General features: G+C 35.4%; 1 protein-coding gene across 1 annotated transcript in view; it reads left to right on the forward strand.

The window, feature by feature from the left end:
- Positions 1–19,219, forward strand: part of LOC128185451 (fibrillin-2-like) — a 62,792-nt gene that overhangs the window by 6,830 nt on the left and 36,743 nt on the right. The window contains 27 exon segments of the mRNA XM_052855044.1: positions 1,766–1,879; positions 2,142–2,255; positions 3,111–3,224; positions 3,511–3,624; positions 5,128–5,241; positions 5,545–5,658; positions 6,124–6,237; positions 6,538–6,651; positions 7,113–7,226; positions 7,527–7,589; positions 7,642–7,809; positions 8,725–8,838; positions 9,114–9,227; positions 10,136–10,249; positions 10,524–10,637; positions 11,547–11,660; positions 11,936–12,049; positions 12,958–13,071; positions 13,346–13,459; positions 14,369–14,482; positions 14,757–14,870; positions 15,561–15,674; positions 15,949–16,062; positions 16,972–17,085; positions 17,360–17,473; positions 18,392–18,505; positions 18,780–18,893. Of these exon segments, the coding sequence (XP_052711004.1) occupies positions 1,766–1,879; positions 2,142–2,255; positions 3,111–3,224; positions 3,511–3,624; positions 5,128–5,241; positions 5,545–5,658; positions 6,124–6,237; positions 6,538–6,651; positions 7,113–7,226; positions 7,527–7,589; positions 7,642–7,809; positions 8,725–8,838; positions 9,114–9,227; positions 10,136–10,249; positions 10,524–10,637; positions 11,547–11,660; positions 11,936–12,049; positions 12,958–13,071; positions 13,346–13,459; positions 14,369–14,482; positions 14,757–14,870; positions 15,561–15,674; positions 15,949–16,062; positions 16,972–17,085; positions 17,360–17,473; positions 18,392–18,505; positions 18,780–18,893 (3,081 nt within the window).

A 19,219-nucleotide genomic window follows, 5' to 3' on the forward strand; every position in this document is an offset into this window, starting at 1 on the left:
TAATGGCTAAAAATTGAAAACTGAAAATTCAAAAATAGCGCCAAACAGTGATATGTATCTAAGTAAGGGTAGACAACCTATGCAACGGTTGTGTACTTAGAACAATAGCACGCTTTATTTGATATCAATTAGTATTTATATTATGGAGGATTTAAAGAAGGATGGACCACTAGACTACATCTTAGAAAACCAAATTAAAAATTGTTAAAAAAAGGTAAATGTTTGAATTTTTTTATGAGTGGAATCTGACAGGAAACATACGAAATCCAAGTGAAAGAATTTGACCCGTTACGAAGTTGCATATGATGGAAGTTTTTTTCTTGATAATTTTGAATTTTCATTTGTGTGAGATCTGTTTGTCAAGTGTGAGACAGCGCCTGTGTGAGATTTTTCTGTCCTACAAATGTACGTACTAAAGTTGTCTGTTGTTTGGAAATGCATATTGATAAATTGAAATTTTCCATGAAAAAAATTGATTTGAATAATTGATTACAATTTGTCATATTTTTATATGAATATTATTTAATTGTCGTATGCTCTCATTTTGACTTTTGATCTAATAAAAGTACGCGGGTCGATAAACTGATAAAAGTCTTTTTAACATCGTAACAGAAAATAATCACACATCATTTTTTAATGTAAAAAAAAAAACCCCGAGAGAAATGTTCATTTATAGTATACTCGTGTGGGATAGTGAAATTCTACCTCGGGGCCAAGATTCACTGTCTAGGACTTGGCAAAGCCTCGTCGTAGACCGTGAATCGTGATCCCTCGGTGGAATTTCACCATCCTACACTCATAAATGATTATATTTATCTCAGACGACACACTCCCTTTTACTGAATATCAAACCACGATGTTTGGTCAACAAAATTTGACTACTCTTACAGTTCTTTACACATATAAAAAGCAAAAGAAACGAACAAGTTTTGTAATTCCGAAAAAAAACCCACTTCTTCATGATCAAATTTATTCCTTATTTTGAATTTGAATTTGAATAAAAATCTTTAATTTTAAATATAAGGTGTAAACAACAAGACACTATTGTTTTGATCTCGGATATCAATAAATAAGTCTGATTTTCTATATGTACGGTTTTTGCCAAAACAAAACATTTTTTCTTATCTTTTTGCTACGTGTTGGTGTTGGTGTCAACGTGGTTGATTTTTTTCTTTCTCACATATAGGTATCTAGGTTTGAAAAAATGTAGCTTGAAATAGAGATTGAATGTTTTTGCCCGTTCCCTATTACGTTTCGATTTGAATGTGCCTTTGGTTGTGTGTTAATTCCGAACGAGGTATTGAAAATATGACATTTGTATTGTGATGTTTAAGTGGGTAGATACGTTTATCCTATAACATATTAACGAGTGTAAGACACTTGTCAAAGCCTTGTCAAAGCATAAAAACTTGTATAGATCTAATAAATTTTTACTCGTATCAGTATAATTCCATAGACGAATTGTTGGATCAAAGTGCACAAACGGTCAAGAATGATCAAACGCTTTTGAAGTTGTAGGTCTATTGATATGAACATGCTATTAATTTTATTCTTTGATCAAGCAGCGTCCTCTATCTGAAATACATTAATTTTTGAGTTTGATTTCAAACTCTTAATTGTTATCAAGGGAGACAGATTTGTGGTTTCGATAAGCATTTTTTGATGGTTCTAAACGGATGTAATAGCATATGAAAACGAAAGTGGAGCAAAGTATTTCATTTATTTATTATTAATGACTTTGTTTTTTGAAATCTCGAAACTGCAGATATTGATTACTGCTTCCTTGATCCCTGTCAAAACAACGGAACCTGTACAGACCTGGTCAACGACTACCGCTGCGATTGTGTTCCTGGATATAACGGAACAAACTGTGAAAACGGTAAGTACTAATGCAGTATTTGTTTCAGACCCAAATATAAAATTCAAGAATGGGATTAAATATTTAGTATCATATGTTTCATTTTAATCCAAAGTATTATGGTTTGTGAGTTGATAATCTTTTCCGTTTTACTTATGTTCACATGTACTACATTGATAGTGTACGATCTGTATTTATGCATGCATGCAAAGATTAATTGGATACATGTAGGCAGTCATTTTCATTTGTATGTTTTGAAGATGCATTTTTGTTTTTGGTTTAGATATTAATGATTGTCAAACACAACCTTGTCAAAACAATGGAACTTGTACAGACCTGGTGAACGACTACCAATGTAATTGTGTTGCAGGATTTAATGGAACAAATTGTGAAAACAGTAAGCACATTATTCCTGTCTGTAAAAATGGAGAAACATATATTGATGTTTCATCCGCTGTTTGATTAATATTTTATGATATTGACGATCGTTGAGGTACATGTAGCAAATGTCACATTGAACATCTGAGGACAAAATTTGATAGATCCCTATTTCCTTTTTGATAATAAATATCTTTCTGTAATAAATTGATTGTTGAATTTTCATTTCAAACTTATTGATGCTATCCAAGGAGATGATTTTGAGCTTAGAGTAACATGGTTTTTGAAGGATAAAAACGAAATCAGTGGCAAATGGTAACAGTGGCGACCTTTATATTTACTTCTGATCAATGATTTTGCAGGCACGTAGCATCGGGGGAAGGGGGTGCTTGCCCCTGCCCCAACTTTTTCTAGCAGCAACTGATTATCTTAAATTTTCATTAAAAACAAATTGAATTATAATGGAGTTGGTTCACCACTTTTTGAGAGATTGTAAAGAAATTGAACGAAAATAAGGAAATGAAGAGTGAAATTGAAGTTATAGATATGCTACCCCCTTCCCCCTTGAATTAGGATTTTGAAGATTTTGCAAATTTCTTTATTGCTTGTAAAGATTTTGGATGATTATGCCCCACCAACCTACAAGAACGATGCTATGTGCATGTTTTGTTTTTGAAATGTTGAAATAGCAGATAGTAATGAGTACTACCCCTTCCAACTTGTTGATGTTATCCGAGGAGATGATTTTGTAGTTTAGAGAAGCATTGTTTCTAAAGGATGAAAACGAATATAGTGACAAAAGCCAACAGTGGCAACCATCATATTTCATATATTTCTGAGTAATGAATCTGTTTTTGAAATATTGAAATTGCAGATATTAATGAGTGCTTCCCCTTTCTCTGTGAAAACAACGGAACCTGTAGAGACCTAGTCAACGCGTACCAATGCGATTGTGTTCCTGGATTTAATGGAACACACTGTGAAAACAGTAAGTACTTCTAATGCAGTATATGTTTCAGATGCAATGGTACAACAAGCAAGGATGGGATTGAAATATTCACTTTTAGTTTTAATTTATTTGTTAGATGTTTAAGGTCTGTGAAATGGTGCACACTATTCCTCTCTATGGATAGTCAGAAACAAATATTGATGTTTAATTAATATACATGTCTCATGGTATTGATGGTCATTGAGGTTGCAAAAGTAACATGAAACGTGTGAGGACCAAACGATATTTTTCCCATGGAATAACAAATATGTTTATGAAATTGCAGATATTGACGACTGCTCGCCAGGTCCCTGTCAAAACAATGGATCTTGTATAGACCTGGTGAATGCGTACAATTGCAGCTGTGTTCCTGGATTCAACGGAACAAATTGTGAAAACAGTACGTACTGCATATGATTAATTTGTTTCTAACGAATTACTATCAATTCTAATGTGTTCCAGTTCTTAACTGCTCGTTAAAATTTTCTGAGTCAATCAAATAAAATATCGGTGTAAGCGTCGGAGTGAATGATGTTTTTATCTTGCCGAAACTTGAGGTATCAAGGATGGAGCAAATGAAGTGTGAAATATGGGACTTTGTTGTAAAGAGTATTTATTGAAGTCTTACTCAGGATTGCAGCAATCAATGAGTGCCTTTGAGTTATTTGTATAAAAATCGGGACTTGTAAAGTAGAAGTGCTATTGTGAAAATAGTTCGTACTGCGTATCATATATACGGTATTTGTTAGGAACAAAGGGGTACTAAAAATTGATTAATTGTTTTTATTACATACTTAGTAATAAATACAGGTTTTTTGCACATGCGATACAGATGGCATTACAAAATCCGTATCGGCCTCCGGGGCTGATACAGGTTATCAGCCCTCTAGGGCTGATACGGATCCGTATCACACCCCTTGCGGAACTCCTCTGCCTTTTTTCGCTTCGGCATTTTTGCATGTTTACAGACAAAAAATAAAACGTTTGACAGTTACAGTCGACATTTTTAAGTGCAGTTGAAAACTTCAAATGCTAGCAAATGTTTTAAAGCAGTCAACTTTTAATACCTGATGAAATTCCGTTCTGTAGCTTCATGTTTGTTAAAACAAGAACTCATATTTTTATTAAATACATGTACATGTCTAAACTATTTTCAAATAATATGAATAATCAATTTGTTCAAGTTGATGGGTTTTTAAAAAATTTATTACTAAGTATGTAATAAATATAATAATAGATACCTTTTTCCATATCACAGCTTGTATCCGCCCCGACCAATATCATCCCTCGGGCCTTCGGCCCTCGGGCTGATATTGGAGTCTCGGGCTGATACAAGCTGTGATATGGAAAAGGGTATGTATTATTCTCTATGTATTTGTTAATTTTCTGGTTTGTTTGGAGTGTTGACTTTGGTTTGTGAGTCGAATTCAAAAGAAGGTATTGTAAATGTGACATTTGTGGTGTGAAGTGAAGCAGGTAGATTCCTTCTACGTTCATTCTATTGCATATTGAAGACTATGAGACGTAGGGCTGTCAAAACTGAACTTGTAAAGGTCCTATTTATATTTTCACGTAACAGCGTAATTGCATAGCCGGGTTTGTGTGATCAAACGACACAAATAGTGAAGAACGATGTCAAAAGTTCTTGAAATATGAGTCTATTCGTCCAGATTAGTTTTGTGTTCTTTCTTTGGTTAGGCAGCGTTTTCCACCTGCAATGAATTGATAGTTAAGTTTTTATTTCCAACTTGTTGATGTTTTTTGAAGAGATGATTTTGTAGCTTAAGGTAGCATTGTTTCTAAAGGATGAAAACAAATATAGTGACACAAACCAGCAGTGGTAACCATTATATTTCATACATTTCTGATCAATGATTTTGTTTTTGAAACGTTGAAATTGCAGATATTAATGAGTGCTACTCCTTTCTCTGTGAGAACAACGGAACCTGTAGAGACCTAGTCAACGCGTACCAATGCGATTGTGTTCCTGGATTTAATGGAACACACTGTGAAAACAGTAAGTACTGCTAATGCAGTATTTGTTTCAGATGCAATGGTACAACAAGCAAGAATGGGAATAAAATATTCAGTTTTAGTTTATTCAATTTATCTGTGAGATGTTTAAGGTTTGTAAGCTTATGCACATCATTCCTGTCAGTGGATGGTCAGAAACAAATATTGATGTTTCCTCAAGTGTTGGCTTAATATATCCTGGAATTGACGATTATTGAGGTTGCAAATGTTACATAAAACGTGAGAGGACAAAACTTTAAAGATATCTTTTTCCCATGGAATAACATACATGTTTATGAAATTGCAGATATTGACGACTGCTCGCCAAGTCCCTGTCAAAACAATGGATCTTGTAAAGACCTGGTGAATGCCTTCAATTGCAGCTGTGTTCATGGATTCAACGGAACAAATTGTGAAAACAGTACGTACCGCATATGCCTAATTTGTTTTGAATGAAACACTATAAATACTAATGTGTTCCCTTTCTTAGCTGCTTGTTCATATAGATCTTTTTGAGTCAATCAAATGAAAAATTGATTGGTGTTAGCGTCGGAGTGGATGACGTTTTTACTCACCTAGACATGAGGTAGTTTGGATGGAGCAAAGGTAGCTTGAGTGAAATCAGAGATTTTGGGATTTTCATATCAAGAGTAATCAGTGATGTCTTGCGTAGGACTGCAGCGATGAATGAGTGCCTGCAATGAAGTGATAATTGAGTTTTCATTTCCAACTTGTTGATGTTATCTTAGGAGAATATTAAGTAGCTTAAAGTAGCATTGTTTCAAAGAAATGAAGACGGTTATAGTGACAAAAACCAACAGAGGCAACCATCATATTTCATTTATTTCTGATCAATGATTTTATTATTGAGATCTTGAAATTGCAGATATTGATGAGTGCTACCATATTCTCTGTCAAAACAACGGGACCTGTAGAGACCTAGTCAACGCATACCAATGCGATTGTGTTCCTGGATTTAACGGAACACACTGTGAAAACAGTAAGTACTGCTAATGCGGTATTTGTTTCAGATCTGGTACAACATGCACTAATTGGATTGAAATATCCAGTTTCAGTTTATTCATTTTATTTGTTAGATGTTTAAGGTCTGTAAGCTTATGCACATCATTCCTGTCAGTGGATGGTCAGAAACAAAAATTGATGTTTCCTCAAGTGTTGGCTTAATATATCCTGGAATTGACGATTATTGCGGTTGCAAATGTTACATAAAATGTGAGAGGACAAAACTTTAAAGATATCTTTTTCCCATGGAATAACAAACATGTTCATGAAATTGCAGATATTGACGACTGCTCGCCAAGTCCCTGTCAAAACAATGGATCTTGTATAGACCTGGTCAATGCATACAATTGCAGCTGTGTTCCTGGATTCAACGGAACAAATTGTGAAAACAGTACGTACCGCATATGCCTAATTTGTTTCGAATGAAACACTATAAATACTAATGTGTTCCCTTTCTAAGCTGCTTGTTCATATAGATCTTTTTGAGTCAATCAAATGAAAAATTGGTGTTAGCGTCGGAGTGGATGACGTTTTTACTCACCTAGACATGAGGTAGTTTGGATGGAGCAAAGGTAGATTGAGTGAAATCAGAGATTTTGGGATTTTCATATCAAGAGTAATCAGTGAAGTCTTGCGTAAGACTGCAGCGATGAATGAGTGCCTGCAATGAAGTGATAAATGAGTTTTCATTTCCAACTTGTTGATGTTATCTTAGGAGAATATTAAGTAGCTTAAAGTAGCATTGTTTCGAAGAAATGAAGACGGTTATAGTAACAAAAACCAACAGAGGCAACCATCATATTTCATTTACTTCTGATCAATGATTTTATTATTGAGATCTTGAAATTGCAGATATTGATGAGTGCTACCATATTCTCTGTCAAAACAACGGAACCTGTAGAGACCTAGTCAACGCGTACCAATGCGATTGTGTTCCTGGATTTAACGGAACACACTGTGAAAACAGTAAGTACTGCTAATGCGGTATTTGTTTCAGATCTGGTACAACATGCACCAATTGGATTGAAATATCCAGTTTCAGTTTATTCATTTTATTTGTTAGATGTTTAAGGTCTGTGAGTTGATGCACACCATTCCTGTCAGTGGATAGTCAGAAACAAGTATTGATGTTTCCTGAAGTGTTGCCTCAATCTGTCATGGTATTGACGATCATTGCGGTTGCAAAAGTTATATGAAACGCGAGAGGACCAAACCTTAAAGATATCTTTTTCCCACGGAATAATAAATATGTTTATGAAATTGCAGATATTAACGAGTGCTCCTCAGGTCCCTGTCAAAACTATGGAACTTTTTGATTAATATATCATGGTAGTGACAATCAATGAGGTTGCAAATGTCACATGACACATATGAGGACGAGACTTTAAAGATTTGTGTTTCTCTGGGAATAACAAAAATGTTTATGAAATTGCAGATATTGACGAGTGTTTACCAGGTCCCTGTCAGAACAATGGAACTTGTACAGACCTGCTCAATGACTACAATTGCAGTTGTGTTCCTGGATTCAACGGAACAAATTGTGAAAACAGTACGTACTGCATATACGTTATTTGTTTTGAATGAATTACTAGAAATTGTAATGTCTTCGAGTTGTTAGTTGCTTGCAAATATCATTTGAGTCAATTAGTAAAATATTGGTGTTAGCGGCGGAGTCGATTGTGTTTTTCATGTCGATGCATGAGGTATCTAAGATGGAGCGAATGTAGCTTGAGATATGAGAGTTTGGGACCTTGTTATCAATAGTAATCAGTAAAGTCTTATTCAGTATTGCAGTGAACAATGAGTCCTTCTCGCGTATTTGTCTCAAAATCAGGACTTGTACAGGAAAAAAGTGCTATTGTGAAATAAGTGCCTACTGCGTATCTTATACAGGGTATTTGTTTAAAATGCAATGTCACCAATGATAGAACATATGGTTTGTAGTTGTTCCTTTATATGGTTCGTTTGGAATGTTGCCTTTGGTTTGTGAGTTGATTTCAAAAGGAGATATGGGAAATGTGACATTTGTGTTGTGTAGCGTAAGAGGATAGATGCCTTTTACGATCATACTATTACATTTTGAAGACTACGAGACGCAGCATTGCAGAAGTCTAATTTATTTTCAAATATAACGGAGTAATTTCATGGACGTATTAATTGTATCAAACCGCACAAATGGTAAAGAATGTTATGTCAAACGTTCCTAAAATTTGACTTTATTTATCCGGATTTATTTTTGTGTTCTTTCTTTGGTTAAACAGCGTTCGCTATTTGTGATTGATTGACTGTTGTGTTTTCATTTCAAACTCTCAGATGCTATTAGAGGAGACGATTTTGTAACTAAGAATATGTTTTGGTTTTGAAGGATGAAAACGAATGTAGTAGCGAATGCAAACAGTGGTGACCAACATATTTCATTTATATCACGATCAATGATTTTGTTTTTTAACTGTTGAAATTGCAGATATTGATGAGTGTTTCCCTGATCCCTGTCAAAACAACGCAACCTGTACAGACCTTATCAACGAGTACCACTGCAATTGTGTTCCTGGATATAATGGAACAAACTGCGAAAACGGTAAGTACTGCTAATGCGGTATTTGTTTCCGATCCAATGGTACACCATGCAAGGATTGCATTTTATTTGTAATATGTTCAAGGTCTGTGTGTTGATGCACACCATTCTAGCTGTGGAGAGTGAGAAACAAATATTGATGTCCCCTCAAGTGTTTGATTAATATATCATGGTAGTGACGATCGATGAGGTTGCAAATGTCACATGACACATATGAGGACGAGACTTTAAAGATTTGTGTTTCTCTGGGAATAACAAAAATGTTTATGAAATTGCAGATATTGACGAGTGTTTACCAGGTCCCTGTCAGAACAATGGAACTTGTACAGACCTGCTCAATGACTACAATTGCAGTTGTGTTCCTGGATTCAACGGAACAAATTGTGAAAACAGTAAGTACTGCGTATGCCTAATTTGTTTTGAATGAATTTCTATAAATTATAATGTGTTCGAGTTGTTAGTTGCTTGTAAATATCTTTTGAGTCAATCAAATGAAATATTGGTGTTAGCGGCGGAGTCGTTGGTGTTTTTCTTGTCGACACATGAGGTATCTGTGATGGAGCGAATGTAGCTTGAGATATAAGAGTTTGCAAACTTGTTATCAATAGTAATCAGTAAAGTCTTATTCAGTATTGCAGTGAACAATGAGAGCCTCTCGCGTATTTGTCTAAAAATCAGGACTTGTACAGGAAAAAAGTGCTATTGTGAAAATAGTGCCTACTGCGTATCATATACAGGGTATTTGTTTAAACTGTAATGTCACCAATGATAGAATATATGGTTTGTAGTTGTTCCTTTTTATGGTTCGTTCGGAATGTTGCCTTTGGTTTGTAAGTTGATTTCAAAACGAGATATTGGAAATGTGACATTTGTGTTGTGTAGCGTGAGAATAGATGCCTTTTACGATCATACTATTACATTTTGAAGACTACGAGACGCAGCATTGCAGAAGTCTAATTTATTTTCAAATATAACGGAGTAATTTCAATGACGTATTAATTGTATCAAACCGCACAGATGGTAAAGAATGTTATGTCAAACGTTCGTGAAATTTGAGTTTATTTATCCGGATTTATTTTTGTGTTCTTTCTTTGGTTAAACAGCGTTCGCTATCTGTGATGGATTGACTGTTGTGTTTTCATTTCAAACTCTCAGATGCTATTAGAGGAGACGATTTTGTAACTAAGAGTAGCGTTTGGTTTTGAAGGATGAACACGAATGTAGTAGCAAACGGTGGTGACCAACATATTTCATTTATATCACGATCAATGATTTTGTTTTTTAACTGTTGAAATTGCAGATATTGATGAGTGTTTCCCTGATCCCTGTCAAAACAACGCAACCTGTACAGACCTTATCAACGAGTACCACTGCAATTGTGTTCCTGGATATAATGGAACAAACTGCGAAAACGGTAAGTACTGCTAATGCGGTATTTGTTTCCGATCCAATGGTACACCATGCAAGGATTGCATTTTATTTGTAATATGTTCAAGGTCTGTGTGTTGATGCACACCATTCTAGCTGTGGAGAGTGAGAAACAAATATTGATGTCTCCTCAGTGTTTGATTAATATATCATGGTAGTGACGATGGATGAGGGTGGAAATGTCACATGACACATATGAGGACGAGACTTTAAAGATTTGTGTTTCTCTGGGAATAACAAATATGTTTATGAAATTGCAGATATTGACGAGTGTTTACCAGGTCCCTGTCAGAACAATGGAACTTGTACAGACCTGCTCAATGACTACAATTGCAGTTGTGTTCCTGGATTCAACGGAACAAATTGTGAAAACAGTACGTACTGCGTATGCCTAATTTGTTTTGAATGAATTACTATAAATTGTAATGTGTTCGAGTTGTTAGTTGCTTGTAAATATCTTTTGAGTCAATCAAATGAAATATTGGTGTTAGCGGCGGAGTCGATGGTGTTTTTCTTGTCGACACATGAGGTATCTAAGATGGAGCGAATGTAGCTTGAGATATGAGAGTTTGGGACCTTGTTAACAATAGTAATCAGTTAAGTCTTATTCAGAATTGCAGTGAACAATGAGTCCCTCTCGCATATTTGTCAAAAAATCAGGACTTGTACAGGAAAAAAGTGCTATTGTGAAAATAGTGCTTACTGCGTATCATATACAGGGTATTTGTTTAAATTGTAATGTCACCAATGATAGAATATATGATTTGAAGTTGTTCCTTTTTATGGTTCGTTCGGAATGTTGCATTTGTTTGTGAGTTGATTTCAAAAGGAGATATTGGAAATGTGACATTTGTGTTGTGTAGTGTAAGAGAAAAGATGCCTTTTACGATCATACTATTACATTTTGAAGACTACGAGACGCAGCATTGCAGAAGTCTAATTGATATTCAAATATAACGGAGTAATTTCATGGACGTATTAATTGTATCAAACCGCACAGATGGTAAAGAATGTAATGTCAAACGTTCCTAAAATTTGAGTTTATTTATCCGGATTTATTTTTGTGTTCTTTCTTTGGTTAAACAGCGTTCGCTATTTGTGATGGATTGACTGTTGTGTTTTCATTTCAAACTCTCAGATGCTAATAGAGGAGACGATTTTGTAACTAAGAGTAGCGTTTGGTTTTGAAGGATGAACGCGAATGTAGTAGCAAACGGTGGTGACCAACATATTTCATTTATATCACGATCAATGATTTTGTTTTTTAACTGTTGAAATTGCAGATATTGATGAGTGTTTCCCTGATCCCTGTCAAAACAACGCAACCTGTACAGACCTTATCAACGAGTACCACTGCAATTGTGTTCCTGGATATAATGGAACAAACTGCGAAAACGGTAAGTACTGCTAATGCGGTATTTGTTTCCGATCCAATGGTACACCATGCAAGGATTGCATTTTATTTGTAATATGTTCAAGGTCTGTGTGTTGATGCACACCATTCTAGCTGTGGAGAGTGAGAAACAAATATTGATGTCCCCTCAAGTGTTTGATTAATATATCATGGTAGTGACGATCGATGAGGTTGCAAATGTCACATGACACATATGAGGACGAGACTTTAAAGATTTGTGTTTCTCTGGGAATAACAAAAATGTTTATGAAATTGCAGATATTGACGAGTGTTTACCAGGTCCCTGTCAGAACAATGGAACTTGTACAGACCTGCTCAATGACTACAATTGCAGTTGTGTTCCTGGATTCAACGGAACAAATTGTGAAAACAGTAAGTACTGCGTATGCCTAATTTGTTTTGAATGAATTTCTATAAATTATAATGTGTTCGAGTTGTTAGTTGCTTGTAAATATCTTTTGAGTCAATCAAATGAAATATTGGTGTTAGCGGCGGAGTCGTTGGTGTTTTTCTTGTCGACACATGAGGTATCTGTGATGGAGCGAATGTAGCTTGAGATATAAGAGTTTGCAAACTTGTTATCAATAGTAATCAGTAAAGTCTTATTCAGTATTGCAGTGAACAATGAGAGCCTCTCGCGTATTTGTCTAAAAATCAGGACTTGTACAGGAAAAAAGTGCTATTGTGAAAATAGTGCCTACTGCGTATCATATACAGGGTATTTGTTTAAACTGTAATGTCACCAATGATAGAATATATGGTTTGTAGTTGTTCCTTTTTATGGTTCGTTCGGAATGTTGCCTTTGGTTTGTAAGTTGATTTCAAAACGAGATATTGGAAATGTGACATTTGTGTTGTGTAGCGTGAGAATAGATGCCTTTTACGATCATACTATTACATTTTGAAGACTACGAGACGCAGCATTGCAGAAGTCTAATTTATTTTCAAATATAACGGAGTAATTTCAATGACGTATTAATTGTATCAAACCGCACAGATGGTAAAGAATGTTATGTCAAACGTTCGTGAAATTTGAGTTTATTTATCCGGATTTATTTTTGTGTTCTTTCTTTGGTTAAACAGCGTTCGCTATCTGTGATGGATTGACTGTTGTGTTTTCATTTCAAACTCTCAGATGCTATTAGAGGAGACGATTTTGTAACTAAGAGTAGCGTTTGGTTTTGAAGGATGAACACGAATGTAGTAGCAAACGGTGGTGACCAACATATTTCATTTATATCACGATCAATGATTTTGTTTTTTAACTGTTGAAATTGCAGATATTGATGAGTGTTTCCCTGATCCCTGTCAAAACAACGCAACCTGTACAGACCTTATCAACGAGTACCACTGCAATTGTGTTCCTGGATATAATGGAACAAACTGCGAAAACGGTAAGTACTGCTAATGCGGTATTTGTTTCCGATCCAATGGTACACCATGCAAGGATTGCATTTTATTTGTAATATGTTCAAGGTCTGTGTGTTGATGCACACCATTCTAGCTGTGGAGAGTGAGAAACAAATATTGATGTCTCCTCAGTGTTTGATTAATATATCATGGTAGTGACGATGGATGAGGGTGGAAATGTCACATGACACATATGAGGACGAGACTTTAAAGATTTGTGTTTCTCTGGGAATAACAAATATGTTTATGAAATTGCAGATATTGACGAGTGTTTACCAGGTCCCTGTCAGAACAATGGAACTTGTACAGACCTGCTCAATGACTACAATTGCAGTTGTGTTCCTGGATTCAACGGAACAAATTGTGAAAACAGTACGTACTGCGTATGCCTAATTTGTTTTGAATGAATTACTATAAATTGTAATGTGTTCGAGTTGTTAGTTGCTTGTAAATATCTTTTGAGTCAATCAAATGAAATATTGGTGTTAGCGGCGGAGTCGATGGTGTTTTTCTTGTCGACACATGAGGTATCTAAGATGGAGCGAATGTAGCTTGAGATATGAGAGTTTGGGACCTTGTTAACAATAGTAATCAGTTAAGTCTTATTCAGAATTGCAGTGAACAATGAGTCCCTCTCGCATATTTGTCAAAAAATCAGGACTTGTACAGGAAAAAAGTGCTATTGTGAAAATAGTGCTTACTGCGTATCATATACAGGGTATTTGTTTAAATTGTAATGTCACCAATGATAGAATATATGATTTGAAGTTGTTCCTTTTTATGGTTCGTTCGGAATGTTGCATTTGTTTGTGAGTTGATTTCAAAAGGAGATATTGGAAATGTGACATTTGTGTTGTGTAGTGTAAGAGAAAAGATGCCTTTTACGATCATACTATTACATTTTGAAGACTACGAGACGCAGCATTGCAGAAGTCTAATTGATATTCAAATATAACGGAGTAATTTCATGGACGTATTAATTGTATCAAACCGCACAGATGGTAAAGAATGTAATGTCAAACGTTCCTAAAATTTGAGTTTATTTATCCGGATTTATTTTTGTGTTCTTTCTTTGGTTAAACAGCGTTCGCTATTTGTGATGGATTGACTGTTGTGTTTTCATTTCAAACTCTCAGATGCTAATAGAGGAGACGATTTTGTAACTAAGAGTAGCGTTTGGTTTTGAAGGATGAACGCGAATGTAGTAGCAAACGGTGGTGACCAACATATTTCATTTATATCACGATCAATGATTTTGTTTTTTAACTGTTGAAATTGCAGATATTGATGAGTGTTTCCCTGATCCCTGTCAAAACAACGCAACCTGTACAGACCTTATCAACGAGTACCACTGCAATTGTGTTCCTGGATATAATGGAACAAACTGCGAAAACGGTAAGTACTGCTAATGCGGTATTTGTTTCCGATCCAATGGTACACCATGCAAGGATTGCATTTTATTTGTAATATGTTCAAGGTCTGTGTGTTGATGCACACCATTCTAGCTGTGGAGAGTGAGAAACAAATATTGATGTCTCCTCAGTGTTTGATTAATATATCATGGTAGTGACGATGGATGAGGGTGGAAATGTCACATGACACATATGAGGACGAGACTTTAAAGATTTGTGTTTCTCTGGGAATAACAAATATGTTTATGAAATTGCAGATATTGACGAGTGTTTACCAGGTCCCTGTCAGAACAATGGAACTTGTACAGACCTGCTCAATGACTACAATTGCAGTTGTGTTCCTGGATTCAACGGAACAAATTGTGAAAACAGTACGTACTGCGTTATGCGTAATTTGTTTTGAATGAATTACTATAAATTATAATGTGTTCGAGTTGTTAGTTGCTTGTAAATATCTTTTGCGTCTATCAAATGAAATATTGGTGTTAGCGGCGGAGTCGATGGTGTTTTTCTTGTCGACACATGAGGTATCTAAGATGGAGCGAATGTAGCTTGAGATATGAGAGTTTGGGACCTTGTTATCAATAGTAATCAGTTAAGTCTTATTCAGAATTGCAGTGAACAATGAGTCCCTCTCGCATATTTGTCAAAGAATTTGACTAAGAATATGTTTTGGTTTTGAAGGATGAACACGAATGTAGTAGCGAATGCAAACAGTGGTGACCAACATATTTCATTTATACGCAGCATTGCAGAAGTCTAATTGATATTCAAATATAACGGAGTTATGTCAAACGTTCCTAAAATTTGAGTTTATTTATCCGGATTTATTTTTGTGTTCCATCTTTGGTTAAACAGAGTTCGCTATTTGTGATTGATTGACTGTTGTGTTTTCATTTCAAACTCTCAGATGCTCTTAGAGGAGACGATTTTGTAACTAAGAATATGTTTTGGTTTTGAAGGATGAACACGAATGTAGTAGCGAATGCAAACAGTGGTGACCAACATATTTCATTTATATCACGATCAATGATTTTGTTTTTAAACTGTTGAAATTGCAGATATTGATGAGTGTTTCCCTGATCCCTGTCAAAACAACGCAACCTGTACAGACCTTATTAACGAGTACCACTGCAATTGTGTTCCTGGATATAATGGAACAAACTGCGAAAACGGTAAGTACTGCTAATGCGGTATTTGTTTCCGATCCAATGGTACACCATGCAAGGATTGCATTTTATTTGTAATATGTTCAAGGTCTGTGTGTTGATGCACACCATTCTAGCTGTGGAGAGTGAGAAACAAATATTGATGTCTCCTCAGTGTTTGATTAATATATCATGGTAGTGACGATGGATGAGAGTGGAAATGTCACATGACACATATGAGGACGAGACTTTAAAGATTTGTGTTTCTCTGGGAATAACAAATATGTTTATGAAATTGCAGATATTGACGAGTGTTTACCAGGTCCCTGTCAGAACAATGGAACTTGTACAGACCTGCTCAATGACTACAATTGCAGTTGTGTTCCTGGATTCAACGGAACAAATTGTGAAAACAGTACGTACTGCGTATGCCTAATTTGTTTTGAATGAATTACTATAAATTGTAATGTGTTCGAGTTGTTAGTTGCTTGTAAATATCTTTTGAGTCAATCAAATGAAATATTGGTGTTAGCGGCGGAGTCGATGGTGTTTTTCTTGTCGACACATGAGGTATCTAAGATGGAGCGAATGTAGCTTGAGATATGAGAGTTTGGGACCTTGTTAACAATAGTAATCAGTTAAGTCTTATTCAGAATTGCAGTGAACAATGAGTCCCTCTCGCATATTTGTCAAAAAATCAGGACTTGTACAGGAAAAAAGTGCTATTGTGAAAATAGTGCTTACTGCGTATCATATACAGGGTATTTGTTTAAATTGTAATGTCACCAATGATAGAATATATGATTTGAAGTTGTTCCTTTTTATCGTTCGTTCGGAATGTTGCATTTGGTTTGTGAGTTGATTTCAAAAGGAGATATTGGAAATGTGACATTTGTGTTGTGTAGCGTAAGAGAATAGATGCCTTTTACGATCATGCTATTACATTTTGAAGACTACGAGACGCAGCATTGCAGAAGTCTAATTGATATTCAAATATAACGGAGTAATTTCATGGACGTATTAATTGTATCAAACCGCACAAATGGTAAAGAATGTAATGTCAAACGTTCCTAAAATTTGAGTTTATTTATCCGGATTTATATTGTTTTCTTTCTTTGGTTAAACAGCGTTCGCTATTTGTGATGGATTGACTGTTGTGTTTTCATTTCAAACTCTCAGATGCTATTAGAGGAGACGATTTTGTAACTAAGAGTAGCGTTTGGTTTTGAAGGATGAACACGAATGTAGTAGCAAACGGTGGTGACCAACATATTTCATTTATATCACGATCAATGATTTTGTTTTTTAACTGTTGAAATTGCAGATATTGATGAGTGTTTCCCTGATCCCTGTCAAAACAACGCAACCTGTACAGACCTTATTAACGAGTACCACTGCAATTGTGTTCCTGGATATAATGGAACAAACTGCGAAAACGGTAAGTACTGCTAATGCGGTATTTGTTTCCGATCCAATGGTACACCATGCAAGGATTGCATTTTATTTGTAATATGTTCAAGGTCTGTGTGTTGATGCACACCATTCTAGCTGTGGAGAGTGAGAAACAAATATTGATGTCTCCTCAGTGTTTGATTAATATATCATGGTAGCGACGATTGATGAGGTTGCAAATGTCACATGACACATATGAGGACGAGACTTAAAAAATTTGTGTTTCTCTGGGAATAACAAAAATGTTTATAAAATTGCAGATATTGACGAGTGTTTACCAGGTCCCTGTCAGAACAATGGAACTTGTACAGACCTGCTCAATGACTACAATTGCAGTTGTGTTCCTGGATTCAACGGAACAAATTGTGAAAACAGTACGTACTGCGTTATGCGTAATTTGTTTTGAATGAATTACTATAAATTATAATGTGTTCGAGTTGTTAGTTGCTTGTAAATATCTTTTGCGTCTATCAAATGAAATATTGGTGTTAGCGGCGGAGTCGTTGGTGTTTTTTTTTGTCGACACATGAGGTATCTAAGATGGAGCGAATGTAGCTTGTGATATGAGAGTTTGGGACCTTGTTATCAATAGTAATCAGTAAAGTCTTATTCAGTATTGCAGTGAACAATGAGAGCCTCTCGCGTATTTGTCTAAAAATCAGGACTTGTACAGGAAAAAAGTGCTATTGTGAAAATAGTGCCTACTGCGTATCTTATACAGGGTATTTGTTTAAAATGTAATGTCACCAATGATAGAACATATGGTTTGTAGTTGTTCCTTTTTAACGTTCGTTCGGAATGTTGCATTTGGTTTGTGAGTTGATTTCAAAAGGAGAAATTGGAAATGTGACATTTGTGTTGTGTAGCGTAAGAGAATAGATGCCTTTTACGATCATACTATTACATTTTGAAGACTACGAGACGCAGCATTGCAGAAGTCTAATTGATATTCAAATATAACGGAGTAATTTCATGGACGTATTAATTGTATCAAACCGCACAAATGGTAAAGAATGTTATGTCAAACGTTCCTAAAATTTGAGTTTATTTATCCGGATTTATTTTTGTGTTCCATCTTTGGTTAAATAGAGTTCGCTATTTGTGATTGATTGACTGTTGTGTTTTCATTTCAAACTCTCAGATGCTCTTAGAGGAGACGATTTTGTAACTAAGAATATGTTTTGGTTTTGAAGGATGAACACGAATGTAGTAGCGAATGCAAACAGTGGTGACCAACATATTTCATTTATATCACGATCAATGATTTTGTTTTTTAACTGTTGAAATTGCAGATATTGATGAGTGTTTCCCTGATCCCTGTCAAAACAACGCAACCTGTACAGACCTTATCAACGAGTACCACTGCAATTGTGTTCCTGGATATAATGGAACAAACTGCGAAAACGGTAAGTACTGCTAATGCGGTATTTGTTTCCGATCCAATGGTACACCATGCAAGGATTGCATTTTATTTGTAATATGTTCAAGGTCTGTGTGTTGATGCACACCATTCTAGCTGTGGAGAGTGAGAAACAAATATTGATGTCTCCTCAGTGTTTGATTAATATATCATGGTAGCGACGATTGATGAGGTTGCAAATGTCACATGACACATATGAGGACGAGACTTAAAAAATTTGTGTTTCTCTGGGAATAACAAAAATGTTTATAAAATTGCAGATATTGACGAGTGTTTACCAGGTCCCTGTCAGAACAATGGAACTTGTACAGACCTGCTCAATGACTACAATTGCAGTTGTGTTCCTGGATTCAACGGAACAAATTGTGAAAACAGTACGTACTGCGTTATGCGTAATTTGTTTTGAATGAATTACTATAAATTATAATGTGTTCGAGTTGTTAGTTGCTTGTAAATATCTTTTGCGTCTATCAAATGAAATATTGGTGTTAGCGGCGGAGTCGTTGGTGTTTTTTTTTGTCGACACATGAGGTATCTAAGATGGAGCGAATGTAGCTTGTGATATGAGAGTTTGGGAGCTTGTTATCAATAGTAATCAGTAAAGTCTTATTCAGTATTGCAGTGAACAATGAGAGCCTCTCGCGTATTTGTCAACAAATCAGGACTTGTACAGGAAAAAAGTGCTATTGTGAAAATAGTG

Source organism: Crassostrea angulata, chromosome 5 (assembly GCF_025612915.1).
Source record: "Crassostrea angulata isolate pt1a10 chromosome 5, ASM2561291v2, whole genome shotgun sequence".
In the NCBI taxonomy this organism is placed as follows: domain Eukaryota; kingdom Metazoa; phylum Mollusca; class Bivalvia; order Ostreida; family Ostreidae; genus Magallana; species Magallana angulata.